General features: G+C 34.8%; 1 protein-coding gene across 11 annotated transcripts in view; it reads left to right on the top strand.

The window, feature by feature from the left end:
• TCF4 (transcription factor 4) overlaps positions 1-16668 on the top strand; it is a 652106-nt gene that overhangs the window by 626011 nt on the left and 9427 nt on the right. For 4 of the 11 annotated variants that reach the window (XM_053701135.1, XM_053701129.1, XM_053701134.1 and 1 more), the window contains 3 exons: positions 9510-9645; positions 12029-12191; positions 15433-15462. In XM_053701135.1, the coding sequence (XP_053557110.1) occupies positions 9510-9645; positions 12029-12191; positions 15433-15462 (329 nt within the window). The remainder of the gene's footprint in view (positions 1-9509; positions 9646-12028; positions 12192-15432; positions 15463-16668) is intronic. The other 7 variants (XM_053701132.1, XM_053701138.1, XM_053701140.1 and 4 more) reach the window with 3 other exon arrangements.

The raw sequence follows: 16668 nt of genomic DNA, 5'->3' as shown, positions 1-16668 counted from the left end.
TTCGAAGTCCACGCACTAGTAACATTTTAAAGATCCGGAATGTCTTTAAAGTTATACCTTACCCTTACAGTACTTGAGAATGTTTGTCTTCGGTCTGTACTTCACAAACTGAGTGCCCATCTGTGAACTTTATGAATTCTCATAGGATCATTTCCCACCAATTTTAAGGTTGCAGTTCTATTCTAAATAGTGTTTTTCATATTTGAGAAAATTGGCTTTCTTTTTCTCCACACTGAAGAGATATTGGCAAGATAATTGAAACTGAAATCTAGCACTCTTGAAATGTTGTGTGTAATTGATATTTCATGGGGAGATTATAATCCTAGGACACTAAAACTGTTTGGTATGGCATTGGTAATTACATTGAGAATGCATCAGTCTCATTTTTACTTCTTCTTGGATGCAGAGAAACAAATCTATGAAATATAATATAAAGATATTTGAAATAAATGCAATGGATATTTCAATACAAAATAAACTTAAAGACATGGCAGCAGACTTTCGGACAGTGGAAAAGCTCCTTGCAATTTTCACCTGTTTGTTTCTATTTTATGTCAATTTTATTGTTTCTCTTGTTTCACTTAATTTAATTCTTTGAAATATTATGCTATGTTGGAAAAATTATAAATATTTTTTTTAAGGGGGGGGGGCGCACAGGGTTTTGCGGGTTAAGTCTGGATGATACAGAAAACAATATTTTTAGATATAATAGATAATGTTTATTTTAGTATTTAAAATGATATAGAATTACTATTAGTATTTAGATTTTTTGTTAACATAATCTTTTCTATTCTTCATTCATTTCGCCTTTTGACTGCCTTTTCCCCCTAATACCTTCTCAATTGTATGTTACCTTTTTTATTTTTATCTTTTTGGGGTTTTATAGTATTAGTTCTGCTTTTAACTGAAACTTTTCAAAATGTAATTTAAATTGTATATTTCTATCAGGGAACAGGAACACATGACAGAGCATAAATTAGGTATAGGAAGCATTGTACAATGTCTATTTCCTGTGACCTTGACTTGTCTTTCCTTGCACGTTGGTATTGCTGTGATTTCTATTTTAGAAAAGATGCATAAAGATTATTATTTTTTCTTAACCCCTTATAACACCTCTAAATAGATTAAGTATGAAAGAAGACCATCTCAAGATCTTTTACCTCCTCCCCCTCACTAATTAGTTGTTATAATTCCCACATTCTTATTTTCTTCACAGCAGTGGACACTATTGAATTTACATCTTTTTGTTATCAATTTCTCATAGGTTTAGAATTTACTCACTGATTGTTTATTATTTTTCCCCTGGGTGACAAATCATTTTTAATATTCTAGTTTGTGTTTCAAGTCACAATAAAACCTCTCAGATTTCCTAAATAATACTTTTTTATGTACCATTCATTTATATAACACTATTATAATCAATGTAGTATTCTAAGTGGTTTATATTAATGTAATATATGCATATTTATTATTTTCCTTTCATTACTAATGGTCTTTAAGTAAAATAATTTGTGCAGTTATTTTTTGTTTTCCTAAATTTTATCAGATTTTCAAAGCTGCCTAAACCACCCAGATGGGGATTAGGATAGGCTGGGCTGGCAGCTGGATATGCAGCAAATAGTCTTAGAAAACAGTGTGATACAAATCCTAACAACAGGAAAAATACTAATTAATCTTTATTTCTTTCATGTAAGATAACTATACTCAAGTTCATGTCGATATACAAAATGTTTGAACAATGGGTGCTAATGATAGACTTTGGGATGCATTTTTGTTATCACTTGAATTACTTGTATTGGTGTATTTAAACATTTTTTTATATATAAAACTAGAAATCAAGAACTTTTTCATTGGTGCGTTTTCATTACTGTATATATACTAATACATTGCCAAATGTATATTAAATTGTAACATTACAGGCAATGCTATTTATAGCTTTTATTGCCATTTGTTGGTATTTTTTTATTATTATGCTTTAACAACAGCAATACCCCTCTGGAAATCTAGTAAGCATTCATTTATAAGTAGTTATGTATTTATTTATTTTTAGTAAAAGCTTTCTAGTGGATATTTTATGTTAAATGTAACAATCAGGCGTCTATATATTATACTGATGTAGGTACCATAAATACAGGATTATATAGCATTACGGGAAAAATGGCAAGCCTGAGAATTTTATCCCTTGAAATGAATCTAGCATGCCAAATGGAAATTCCTGCAGGATTTCTGATAGCAATGGGGGAATTGAGAAGCCCACAATTAAGCATATGGGCATTAAGATAATTGTCAGATCTGTTGGCGGACATGATAGAAGACAGATTGGTAGGAATCAGTGCGCTCCACTACAGCACCCAGGGAGACAATTTGACGTTTTACCTGCCTGAGTTACTCTTTATATTTGTCACTAAATGTGCTGCACAGCATCTTACCAAGTGTTAAGTGTGGTTTGCGTTTCAGGTGATGAAGTCCTAAGGAAGCACGGGAGCTCCCTCTAGTGTATTCTTTCCAACACTCAGAACAAAGAAAAAGTTTTATGTAAACTTTTTAAAATCCAAAATTAGAATTTTTTGGGATACCCAGCAAGTTAAAGTTCCAAAAATGCAAAACAAAATAAATGTCAAAGAGAAAATCTATTAATGCATTTGACATATAAAATAGATGTACAAAAATGACTGTGCTAGGGAATGGAGATATGATGTATAAGCTGAAGGTTTTAGGGACACAAAAAGGGGGGGGGGGCAAACCATAAAAAAGTGAAGATTAAATTGAACAGCTGTTAATCTTGCATTATTCTGTTAATATAATTGGGTCTATTTGGAGCAAGCATCAGGTTTATAAAAAATATTATTATTTATTAAAGAAAAGTATCCTTGCACCTATGTGGTGTTCCATGTTTGGCGCCTTTGGCATACCACAGCGCTGATCTTGGAGTAATAGAATATATAGTCAAACTTATGTTAAGGGCAAATGTGCTCATTGGTTGCTTCAGAATTTGTGCTTCTGATAAAGGCTCCAATATCAAAATATATATTCATGTAGACTTTTGAAATGAAAGTATATATCTAAATATATTAAATTGTTTTTATTTTTATTTTAAAACAAACAACGTATATAACTGGAGACAATTAGCAAAATTCTTTATTTTATTTTTTCGTCTAATTTATCACAAGTGATATTTCTATCTAACCAATAGGAAAAACTAAGTTATGAAATATTTTTATTTATGCCTAATAGATTGTAATATACACAATAGTATCTAATAAGGACCTCTGTATACCAAAAAAAAGACAACTAATCACAAGTTGTGCATATTATGATTAAAAATTAGGGCCAGATTGTGAGTGGAGCGCTAGCAGTTATGTATGAGCGATAAGGGGTATATCGCGGGTGTCTGTACGTGTCTGGTTTTACGCTCTTATTACATGTTAAAAGTAAACGAGAACGCTTGACCTCAATTCAAGTTAACGCTTGTCGGGTTAGCGCGTCCTAAGAGCTCATCTAAAGATGTATATACGTGAATATATATATATATATATATGTGTGTGTGTGAATATATATATATATATATATATATATATATATATATATATATATATGTGTGTGTGTGAATATATATATATATATATTAGGGCTGAGTTAGACTAATCGATTAGTCAATTGGTCTCTCATTATTCGACAAGTACGGCATTAGTCGATTACTGTTATATTATATTTTGATAGTCAAAAACAGTCCGTAGCCAGCCTACCAGCCCGTAGCCTTAGCCTACTACCGATTGCGCATTGTCTCACTTGGCGGCAGTTATAAGGACGTGTTAAAAAAAGGCATCTTCAACAAAAGTCTTGCTTGGAAATATTTTGAAAAACTACATGAAAAGGCAGTTAAGTGCAACATTTGCGGCGTGCAATTGCAGTACAACAAATCCACGACTTCCATATTAAGCCACCTAAAAAACAAACACCCATCTACATTGGTAGCGACAGAGAAAAAGGACAGCAACAAACATCCATTGCAAGTTTTACAGTAAGATATAGGCAATGTGACAACAATGGCTGAAACAATGTTGACTCTGATAGCTAATATGGTAGCAAAGGACATGCTTCCTATAAGTTTTGTTGAAGGAGAGGGTTTCGGGAGTTAATGAAATATGTTGAGCCTGAATACACTGTCCCTGCACGAAAAACAATTACAACTCGGCTTGAAAAAATGCACGTAGATTCGGCTAGTTCTGTCTGCAACACCTTGTCAAAAGTCGAGAAGGCTGCAATTACAACTGACGCATGGACAGCACTAACTACTGAGTCCTACGTTACCATAACTTGTCATTTCATAAAAGACTGGGAAATGAAAAGCGTGGTTCCACAGACCCGTGCAATGCCAGAGAGGCATACAGCAGAGAATCTCGCAAATGTGTGGAACACTGCAGGAGACCACTGGGATTTGCGGGGCAAAATCACTGCTTGTGTTCATTACAACGCAAGCAATATCGTCTTAGCAAACTCTGCATTAGAATGGGTCCAATGGGAGTCAAATCCGTGCTCTGCACACACTCTGCAGTTCGCTGTCAACGATGGCATTAAACTTGGTGTCATACAGCATGTAGTGGGTGCGGCCAGTCGTCTTGTATCACATTTTCATCACAGCACAACAGCTACTCAGGCGCTGAAGATGAAACAAAAACAACAATCTCTGCCTGAGCACCGCCTCGTGCAGTACTGTCGTACCCGATGGAATTCCATCTATGACATGTTTGAGCGCTTACTGGAACAAAGTTGGGCAGTTGTCCCCGTCCTGTCTGACAGGGTGTACACAAAGTTGACAGATGCCCACACACTTTACCTGGCTTATGACAGTTGGGTAGCTATCGAAGAGCTACTGCCAGTGTTAAGCTCCTTGAAATGTGCTACAACTGCTTTGTGCGGAGAGTCTGAGGTATCAATATCTATTTTACCCTGTCACAGCCACTCTCCTGTCCAAGCATCTCATTAGTACCACAGGAGAGTCAACAAAAGTATCACAGTTTAAAACAACTGTATTGGAGTCCCTCAAGCGCCGCTTTTCACTTACAGGCACATCGCTTCATTTCTAGACCCTAGGCACAAACATTTTAAGTTTACAGAAGAGATGGTCAAGAAAGCAGTCACAGACAAAGTAGCGGAATTGCTTTATCTTACGGAAAACGGTGGTGATATAACAGAAGGTGAACCAAGTAGTACAAGTACAGTGGTAAGCGGACCACCCGTAAAGCAACGTTGCACTGTTACTGCTATGGCAACATTATTCGGAGATGACTACTACACAAAGGACGCAATGTCTCTGCAAACCGAGCTGGACAAATATATGCAAGATGAAGACCATCTGGCATGGTGGAAGGCAAATAAATGCAAGTACAGGAAATTATCACGGCTAGCGAAAGCATACCTGTGCATCCCAGCAACATCTGTACCAGCTGAATGAGTTTTCTCAGCTGCAGGCCTGATAGTCAACAGACTACCTAATTGTCTACTCCCGGAGCATGTGGACATGCTCATTTTTCTTAACAAGAACAATACATATAATTAAAATAATATGGGCATTGCCAAATAAATAGTTGATGTTTTTGTTAAATAAAAACTTGCATGGACGCGCTTTGTAGATTTTTTTTTGTTCCCATATAAGGGTTGTTGTGTCGACTATGACATATGTTTTAAAAATAAATAAAAAAAATTACAATTACATAAAAAATATTTTGCATTTACCTATTTTCTGGCAGGAGGGGGTGATTTCGACTAGTCGAAAGAAACAGCTTTCGACTAGTCGATTGTTAAAAAAAAGTCATGCACACCCCTAATATATATATATATATATATATATATATAATATACATACAGTATCTCACAAAAGTGAGTACACCCCTTACATTTTTGTAAATATTTTATTATATCTTTTCATGTGACAATACTGAGGAAATTACACTTTGTACAGCCTGTATAACAGTGTAATATAAATTTGCTGTCCCCTCAAAATAACTCAACACACAGCCATTAATGTCTACACCGTTGGCACAAAAGTGAGTAGTGAATTGGGCCCAATTAGCCATTTTGCCTCACCGGTGTCATGTGACTCGTTAGTGTTATAAGTCTCAGGTGTAAATGGGGAGCAGGTGTGTTAAATTTGGTGTTATCGCTCTCACACTCTCTCATACTGATCACTGGAAGTTCAACATGGCACCTCATGGCAAATAACTCTCTGAGGATCTGAAAAAAAGAATTGTTGCTCTATATAAAGATGGCATAGGCTATAAGAAGATTGCCAAGACCCTGAAACTGAGCTGCAGCACGGTGGGCAAGACCATACAGCAGTTTCACAGGACAAGTTCCACTCAGAACAGGCCTCGCCATGGTCGACCAAAGACCACGTGCTCAGCGTCATATCCAGAGGATATCTTTGGGAAATAGACGTATGAGTGCTGCAAGCGTTGCTACAGAGGTTGAAGGGGTGGGGAGTCAGCCTGTCAGTGCTCAGACCATACGCCGCACACTGCATCAAATTGGTCTGTATGGCTGTCATCCCAGAAGGAAGCCTCTTCCTTCAAGAAAGCCTGCATACAATTTGCAGAAGACAAGCAGACTAAGGACATGGATTACTGAAACCATGTCCTGTGGTCCGATGAGACCAAGATAAACTTATTTGGTTCAGATGGTGTCAAGCGTGTGTGGCGGCAACCAGGTGAGGACTACAAATACAAGTGTGTCTTGCCTACAGTCAAGCATGGTGGTGGGGGTGTCATGGTCTGGGCCTGCATGAGGGCTGCCGGCACTGGGGAGCTATAGTTCATTGAGGGAACCATAAATGCCAATATGTACTGTGACATAATGAAACAGAGCATGATCCCCTCCCTTTGGAGACTGGGCCGCAGGGCAGTATTCCAATATGATAACGACCCCAAACACACCTCCAAGACGACCACTGCCTTGCTAAAGAAGCTGAGGGTAAAGGTGATGAACTGGCCAATCATGTCTCCAGACCTAAACCCTATTGAGCATCTGTGGGGCATCATCAAACAGAAGGTGGGGGAGTGCAAGGTCTCTAACATCCACCAGCTCCAAGATGTTGTCATGGAGGAGTGGAAGAGGACTCCAGTAGCAACCTGTGAAGCTCTGGTGAACTCCATGCCCAAGTGGGTTAAGGCAGTGCTGGAAAATAATGGTGGCCACACAAAATATTGACACTTTGGGCCAACTTTGGACATTTCCACTTAGGGGTGTACTCACTTTTGTTGCCAACGGTTTAGTCATTAATGGCTGTGTGTTGAGTTATTTTGAGGGGACAGCAAATTTACACTACAGGCTGAACACTCACTACTTTACATTGTAGCATTGTCATTTCTTCAGTGTTGTCACATGAAAAGATATAATAAAATATTTACAAAAATGTGAGGGGTGTACTCACTTTTGTGAGATACTGTGTGTGTGTGTATATATATATATATATATATATTTATATATATATATGTATGTGTGTGTATATACAGTATATATATTTATAATATATATATATATATATGTATATATGTGTGTACATATGTATTAAATGTGTATATATGTATTTACAGTGCATTGGAGCACTTTGCAGTTAGATGAAAACATGAAAAAACATATTTATGCAATATTCATTTTTATTAACTATGTATTTACTGTAAATATTTCCCATTCCAGTATTCTGCACATAGCAGAATATGTTCTCTATTTTTAAATAGATATTCCTATATATATCTATACCTTTATATAATCATGTATTCATATGTACACTATATAAAGGTTATTGCATGCGCAGTGTTCTAAGATCGTCTTTTTGCGCTCGTCGGGTTAGCACACGAGCGAAAACAGTTTACTTTTAACTCATAATAAGAGCGCAAACTGTAATCTGGCCCTAAATTGGCTAGAGCAAGGTAAGGTTCTGATCTGATAACTTAGTTATAATTGAGCTTATCTTTGCATGGTCACTTTCCACATTTTAGTGAAATATCCAGTACACAGGTTTAAAATAGTCAGAAGTGTTATTCTATGACTAAGTGTAATCCATCAGTAAGATTTTGATTTATATAAGGTTTAGACTCATTTTCAGTCTATTTGTATCAGATCCACCATTAATTTATAAATTCAATACATTTCAAAAGCCTTGGAATAATTATTTTTTTTATCTATTCATCAAAGTATCTTGGCCAGTACTTTTTCATCAAAACTAGGTTTTATAATACTTATTTAAATGACAACATAGTAATCAACACACACACACACACACACACACACACATATATATATATATATATATATATATATATATACATACATATAAAATTGGGTCTATACATTCTAATAATGTCTTTTTCTTGATAGTCAAAATGGGGCACCTTCATGACAAGACCCATATAGCAGTTGTTGCAGTATTAATCTTTCCAATATGTTGACTGACACTTAATGCTATAAGCATTTCATTTTGCTGATTTAGCAGTTAGTGAGGCACTTTTGAACTTATATGCGCAAAATATTTTTGGTGAATTTTATGGTTTTTAAAATGTTTCTTTTTAGTCACGTTTAATAGCAAAATACCTGACTGGGTATATTGATATTATTATAATTAAGCAGCTAGCTCCTTGTCCTACTCTAGGGGCCCATACACCCCTTCACTGATTAAGACATTCCATACCTCTTTCTTGAAGACCACATTGGATTTGAGCTTGCGTGAGGGTCCTCCTCTTGAAGGTTTTACACATAGACAACACCAATTACTACTTATCGTTCTTTTTTACCTTCACCAGGATATTCATATATTTTTAGTTCATCTCAAGGGTGATTCTAGTAGTAAAGCCTCTTTAATAGCTTTCATGTTGCTTCTTAGAAGAGCCCTGAAAACTTTGGTTAATGCCAACCTGGAACAACGCAGTTGGGCTTGGTTGCTGCCGCAGCGCTCTAAAGCATTCCTCTCTCTTCCTCCTTAATCGTTCTATAACACCTTGTTTGCCATGATTATAGATATTTACTCTGTGGCTCCAGATGATCCATCTGGATGCAATAAGTGAAAAGTACCCAACAATACTCCCCTTGAGCCTAGATAAATGCTAGAGTTTGGCTTCCAGTGTTTCATGCCTCTCGATCTATACTGAAAGCGGTCTGCTGATACAGCTTCTATCTTGCCTCATTCTTATTTACCCAATAATGCCAATTAAGATGTTTTTTTCAGCTGTGTATGAAGGTTTTATTTTTCTTAAACTACTTAAGAACTGTGCATTTAAAAGAGCTACTTTAAATTTACTCATAAGCAATTGACTTTTCAGAATTATATCTGTATTTTATACATTGCTTTTTGTTGGGAAGCAGTGACCATTTATGATTACCAATGTTTCATTCAAACAATAAATAACTAGTTTTCTAATATTTGAATATATGTCAACATATTATGAGTGTCTCCTTAATAAATGTGTTCCCTGTTCTATATTTATTGGTTCACATCTTTTTTCTAAAACATACAGGTTGGAGCACATCGTGAAGATGGTGTCAGTCTTCGAGGAAGCCACTCTCTTGTGCCAAACCAGGTTTCAGTCCCACAGTTACCGGTCCAGTCTGCTACATCACCAGACTTAAATCCTCCACAAGATCCATATAGGGGTTAGTAAACTAATTGCAATTAATGCACACTGATTTTTATATGAAGAAAAAAGTTATCACTTCTACTACTTTACTGGACAGATTTCTCTATATCCTGATCAATATATTGATAAAGACTTAGAGGCCTATTTAACAAAGGTCTGTCGGACCTGATCCGACAGTGCGGATCAGGTCCGACAGACCTGATCCGCGTTGTCAGGTCGATCGGGTTGAATTCCGGCGATCTCTGTCCGCCGCTTCACAACTGCTGTTTCTGGCGAGCCTGCAGGCTCGCCAGAAACATGGGCCCTCAAGCTCCATACGGAGCTTGATAAATGGGCCCCAAAGGCTGTAACAGAATTTAAGAATGCCTGCAAGATGTGTAAGGCTATTCTAATAATTAAGCTTACACTTTAGTCAGAAATTTGATTAGACCTACTGTCAGACTCTATATTTATGTATTAAATAATAATAAAGAAGATTAGTTCACATTTTATTCAACTTCTACTAGCATAGCACTAAACTCAAAACATGTATTAAAAAAAACTTGATTTATATATTTTAAAATATTTTACATGAGAATTTTTTAAATTAAATATTTCACTGTTTAACACCTCATGTTTAGTTTTTGTTTTACATTTTAGTGTTTCTTGATGAGTCAATCAGCTGTTGACTTTTTAAGACAAACAATTGCACAAGCAAATAATTCTGCAGCCCCACGCCTGCCTTCCAGCAGCTAATCGTGTGAGAGCAGAGCTTGTCAATCATCCAGAACAAATCAGTCTGGCCATTTGAGAGGTGTAACAAAGGTTAGGAAGCTGCTGCCCTATGATTGCATGAGAGAGCCTGCACCCCAAGAGTTTCAAACCGTTTCCTCAGCTAGATAAATAAAGCCAAATAATCAGTAATAATCAAACATGGTAAAATGCCACCATAAGGGTTGCAAAACAAATATATATATTTTTATTGAAAAAACAAAAAGGTCTCCGGTACAGCAGCGTGTATAACACACCAGTGCTCAACCCTTAAAAATCAGCACAGTATATGATAACAAAAACCCCACCTGTATCTCACTCACACAGGTGTTGGTTATCAATCAGCAAAAATATCAAAAAGTTTGGCGTGTTAATACAATCTACGGCGGTCAACTGAAAAAGTCTCCCTTTTGAAAGACAAATGTCCCGTCCAGTTTAAATCAATTAAAATGTAACTTTTATTAAGCATTTGTAAAATACAAACATTTACAGACCTGGATCGATTTGTTAGTGACAGTACTGTGTACTTTAGTAAATACCTCCGATTCCCACTGTGGCGTCACTAGACGCGTTTCGCCGAAGCTTTCTCAATAGTGACTATATTTTTATTATTCACTATAATGTAATATATGGTAAACAGCAGCGTGAGAGTCATTAAGATCTTGAGATATAATTCTAAGGTGAAGGGGCTGATCTTTTTCTTTGTATTATCCCCAAAATAGGACCAGTTTTAAGCTGATTTTGCTTATGACCCCCCTCATTTATAATAGACATTTCTTCTTTCAAAATAGGGGTTGCTTGTTCCTTTTTAATGCTTATATGAGGGTTCTGAGTCAGTTTTAAAGTCCATAGCTTTGTAAACGGGTATAAGGCTCCTCAAATTTAAAAAAAAAAAAATCTGTGTGTGAGAGCTTTTTATTTTGTATAAATGTCAATTTATAGTATATTATTTGAAATGTATATGATTTTTAAATACAGTTCAGGAATATTAAGATTCCAAAATCAAATTCTTAAACTCTATCAAAATGATACTAATCAAATAGCTGGTTTTGGTGATTTTCAACAGTTTGAAAGCCTATGAGACTGGGACAATATACTTTTTCTTTTTTTTTTACTCAAAAACAAGGTATTTTAATGTCCCACTAAATGATATTAAACACAACACAGGTTTATAAAAAAAAAATCTTTGTTAAATATATCTTTGGCACAATTATTGGCATTCCCTTGATATCATTTGCTGAAAATCATATTTAGATAGGCTCAGTAGCTACAAATTGGTGGCTGCACATAGATGCCTCGTGTAATTGGCTCACCCATGTGCATTGCTATTTCTTCAACAAAGGATAGCTAAAGAATTAAACAAATTCTATAATAGAAATACATTGGAATGTTGTTTAAAATTGTATTATCTACCTGAATCATGAAATAAATATTTTGGGTTTAGTGTCCCTTTAAGGACTTATGACTTTCTGGCAGATATTGGCAGAAAACTACATTGTTTTTTCTTGGTATAGGAAAACCCTTTTAACAAAAAGCAAAACAACTGTAATAAAATACAATTTTAATAAAGTCACACACATACATGTGATATATTATCTTGGTGTTTTTAAGGCTACACATGCTTATATTTGTTTTTTTATCTCTCACAGGAATACCAACTGGGCTTCAAGGGCAGAATATGTCTCCGGGAAGTTCTGAAATCAAGTCAGATGATGAAGGAGATGAAAACCTCCAAGACTCAAAATCTTCTGATGACAAGAAATTAGACGACGACAAGAAGGATATCAAATCAATTACGAGGTCAAGATCTAGGTAACAGTACTTAATAGTGTCGCTTCATTTAATTCCTTTACTGGATTTTGATGAAGTGAACAGAAAGGATTATGGAGAAAACCATAATTTTTTTCCACATGGCTTCTAAAACCAAGAGTCTGATGGAAACCAAGGGTCTGTTCTAAGCACACTGCCACTAGAGAAATGTACTCTATCATATTAATTAAAGGCATACGGATGTTAAAATGACATTTTCACGATTCTTATAAATATTGCAATTAAAAAAAAAAAACATTCTAATTTACTTCTTTTGTCAATCTTAACTCTTTTGTTGAAATGTAGTCCTGTTCCATGACATGAGTGTACATCTCTTGAGTACTGTATGGCAGGTTTGTTTGAAAAAAATGTATAACACAAATACACTCTCCTGAGCATACCTCAGTATGATGTCATGGAAAGTTTCAACAAAGGATACTAAGAGAAACAGTTGCATTTGATAACAGAAAATTTTGACTTCTATATTCCTTTAATTATCTAAATTTGTGAGAAGGTTTATACTGGGGTCCAAATATTTGACTAATTTGATTATTTCTATAAAAGTGGTTCTCATTTACAGTTGTGAATATTTACTTACAGTCTAATATTTATTTATGTCATGTCTGAACTCAATCCCCAGCATAGACATTTTCTATAACCCAATGGGGAATATACTTAAAGGGGCATAATCATATACAGGTGGCCCTCGGTTTATGCCGGTTCAATTTGCGCCATTTTAGAATAACAACCTTTTTTTTTCCAGTCATTGGACTGCTATTGAAATGTATTAAAAATCAGTGCACTAATTAAAATAACCAGTAGGTGGAGCTGTCTGCTTGTATTTCAGCAAAGTTAAGCTAGTTTAACAGCCTGAAATTGATCTGTGTACACAGATCAGACAAGACCCATCGAGCAAGATCTTGCAGCCACTTCCCTATTATCTTCCTGTCCAGCTGCTTGAGATGAGGGTGTCTAACTGCCTATTAATCACTGCAGATTGAAATGCATAGAATAGCTGCAGAACCAATATTATCTAACATGCTAACAATGCAGAGAACTGATTGCAGAAAAATGCAAGTAAAAAAACGTTTTTGTTCATAAAACTTAATTTGATGATGATGCAGTCTGTTGTGTAATTATTTCATTAGTTGATGTTTAGCAAATGTTTTTGTTCATTAAACTTAGTTTGATGATGATACAATCTATATTATTAGGTTTATAATGCTGTTTAGCATTTAAAGTCTTCATTTCAAACCTTTAAAAATAATATATTAGGTGTTGCTTATGACAATTTTGAGAGGGGCCTGGAACCTAACCCCCTCACTTCCCATTAACTTACATTATAATCTGGGTTTCAATTTACAACAGTTTCAATTTACAACCATTCCTCCTGGAACCTAACCCCGGCGTAAACTGAGGGCTACCTGTACATTACTGGGAAATACATGATTTCATTTAATTAGGGATTGAGCATAGGGAGCCTTTGATTGGTGCATTTACTCCGCTCATGAGTATGCACCAATCAGCAGTTGTGTATGTCCCAATATTCATTTGACAGGCATAGAAAAGTGGAAAATAATTAAGTTATAAATCAACTAATGTGCACAAGCGATATAATTTTTTTATCGGCTTTTTGCACGCAACAGAATAGCGTGTGTTTCACGAGTTGAAAGTAATGCATTCGCTCGAGCACAATCACAATTTACACAATTTATCGGGTTAGCTCGTGTAAATTTTAGGGGAAGAATTTAAACTTGCATTAAACACAACATAAATACAAAATTGTTTAAAAAAGGGCTCAAAGATGGCTGCAAATGGCTTTTATGCATATATAGACATGTTTAAATATGTGTATATATATATATATGTCTACATATGTGTTTTACTGTATATTTACTATACTTATTTCTTATTCCAACGTTCTTCACTTGCAGAACAATTTACTTTTTATTGTAAATACACACACACATATATATACATATATATATATATTTACTGTGTCTATGTATACTGTATATATTTATATATATATATATATATATATATATACCTTTATATATATTCCTATAGATATATAGGTATAGATATCTATTTTACATTAACATTATCAGATATATATGAAATTATATATTTAATAATAAAAAGTACATTATTCTCTATGTGAAGAACATAGAAATGTAAAATATGAGTGAAGTGGTTCATTTAGGTCTAACGTGGTTGGGTTAGTGCACATGAAGAATTGCTAACTTCAATGCGTGTTATTGAAATATTAAATATAAATATTACAAAATATGAATTAAAATTTTTAAAAATTATTATATATTCTGTAAAAAAATATAGATTATTTAGAATATTTTACAGTTTGTATAATATGTTTTGTTAATATTTTTTAATATTTTATGTTTAATATTTCAATAATTTGCGATGACAATAGGCCCACTATCACTGTGTACTATAAAAAGGACTGTTTGACCAAATAGAAGAGGGTACAGGCTCTTGCCTGAAAGTTACTGCCTAACAACATAACACATATTTATTTAAGGTTATCGCACATTGTAAAGAACATACATGAGAAATAACTGATATGGTTCTAACAACTGAAATTAAGAATTACTTATATAGATCAAAAAAATCCTGCATTATGAAACAGCATTATCTTTTATGTTATGTAATCATATTGATGTATCTGAGTACACTGACCCTTGAGAGGTTTCTCTTCATAATCATTACAGTAATTCAACATTTTATGTAACACATTCAAGGTGATATGTATTATATATATGAATTAAAGGGATATTTACGTTATTTTTATATAGGTTTTCTCTACATTTAAGCACTGTATAGCAAAAGATCTGAACAAAGTAAAAAAAAATGTTTTCCTCTTTTTAGTAAATGTTTAGGGTTTTGCTGTTACAGAGCAGCACAGGGATATGCACCCTGTAAAAACCCCTTAAGTATGTTCACTTGGCTTCCTTTGCTAGCTCTAATCAGAAACCATATATCAATCTAAGCAATTGCTGAGAGGCATGCAACAAAGTCAAGCAAACTGCAGTTTATACCATGCATATAAAAGACTGCTATTTAAACATTAAAATAGTATCTTGGCTTTCCCTAATAGCATTCACCAAGAAAAAAATTACCCCTTTTATATTGGAATAGACGGTAACCTGAAGCCTTTTTATGTAAATACAAAACTCTTCTCCTTCTTGCCACATAATCTTTTTTTATTCTGTACCCCAAATAGGACAGACTTCTCAAGCACTATGGCTGACAGGCAAGTACATTTGTATTATACACGTATTACTTTAATGGGTTTTTTGTTTAGTGCCTTTATATAAATTATGCATAGAGTATGCCATTTAAACTAACTGGGCAGTTAGGGGTACATTAGGCTCCTGCTATTCTGTGGTCGCTGGCTGCAGGGCGGTGAGAGCATGCATACATTGAGGTTGGAGACTTTTTTTAATATTTTGTGTTGTCAATCACGTCTGTGCACCTGTCAGTTATTGGCTGCCGGTCGCTTATTTTTCAGCACGATAGACACAATATAGTTCGGCCTGGACTGGGGCATATCTGCTTTCTAAACAGCTATTTTCACTCTTGAAAATTTGTTGCAAATTCAGTTACTTTGTTGTGCATTTGCATTGGTAGGTTGCAGAGTCTGGGTAATGGTTATATTATCACTCCACATATTTTCTTTGTATAAAAAAAAATTGTGTTTAACTTAGAGAGAAAGATTGTTTTCCATTCATGTATTTCATGTCCAGCCTGCCCCCAAACAACCAAACAAAAGCCTGAATTTCCTTTCTATTCCTTTTTACATATGTTTAGGCAGAAAGAGGGAAGCCGAAATCTTTTACTTGCTCCTGATAAGCTAACAATATATATTATGTTCCCCCTTTTAATTGCTGAATATATAGACCAATCCTCCCTCTACTGTTAATGCTGCTATGTTACATTTGGATGAATAGATTAGATTAGATTAGATGAATAGATTAGAATAGATTAGATGAATAATGCTAGTGCATTTAAAGACTGGTTAGATAGACAAGTCTAAAAAGAGTCTTTTGTTTAAGATGCAATATGTTACTATCTACTGGCTATGTTTTCAGTTATTAAACCACAAGAGCATTGGCCTTGTGTTTTTCTTTTTTAGCTGAAGATACTGCAAACTTGATGAAGGTAAATGCTGAAGGTATGGTTGGAATATTACCAGAAAAGTTTGGTTCTAACATTAGTTACAAGATGCTGGTTTGAAAGCTAATGCTTGTTGCTTTCCTTAAGAGGCTAACACTTTTTAGAAAGTCCATAAATTGTTTTGGTTCTGGGTGAAATTCTTAAAGGATTAAAAAAAACTGATGCATCAACAACTCTTTTTTGTCAAAGCCAAAACTGCTCCCTTTTGTTTCTGGGGACTAGCATTTAATATTTGAACACTTAATGAGCATGTAGGCAAACAGTTTCAAATCAAAATGTATGG

This window comes from Bombina bombina, chromosome 2, assembly GCF_027579735.1.
Source record: "Bombina bombina isolate aBomBom1 chromosome 2, aBomBom1.pri, whole genome shotgun sequence".
Classification (NCBI taxonomy): Eukaryota; Metazoa; Chordata; class Amphibia; order Anura; family Bombinatoridae; genus Bombina; species Bombina bombina.
The sequence above is the reverse complement of the archived record's forward strand: the minus strand, read 5'-3'. Positions and strand labels throughout refer to the sequence as shown.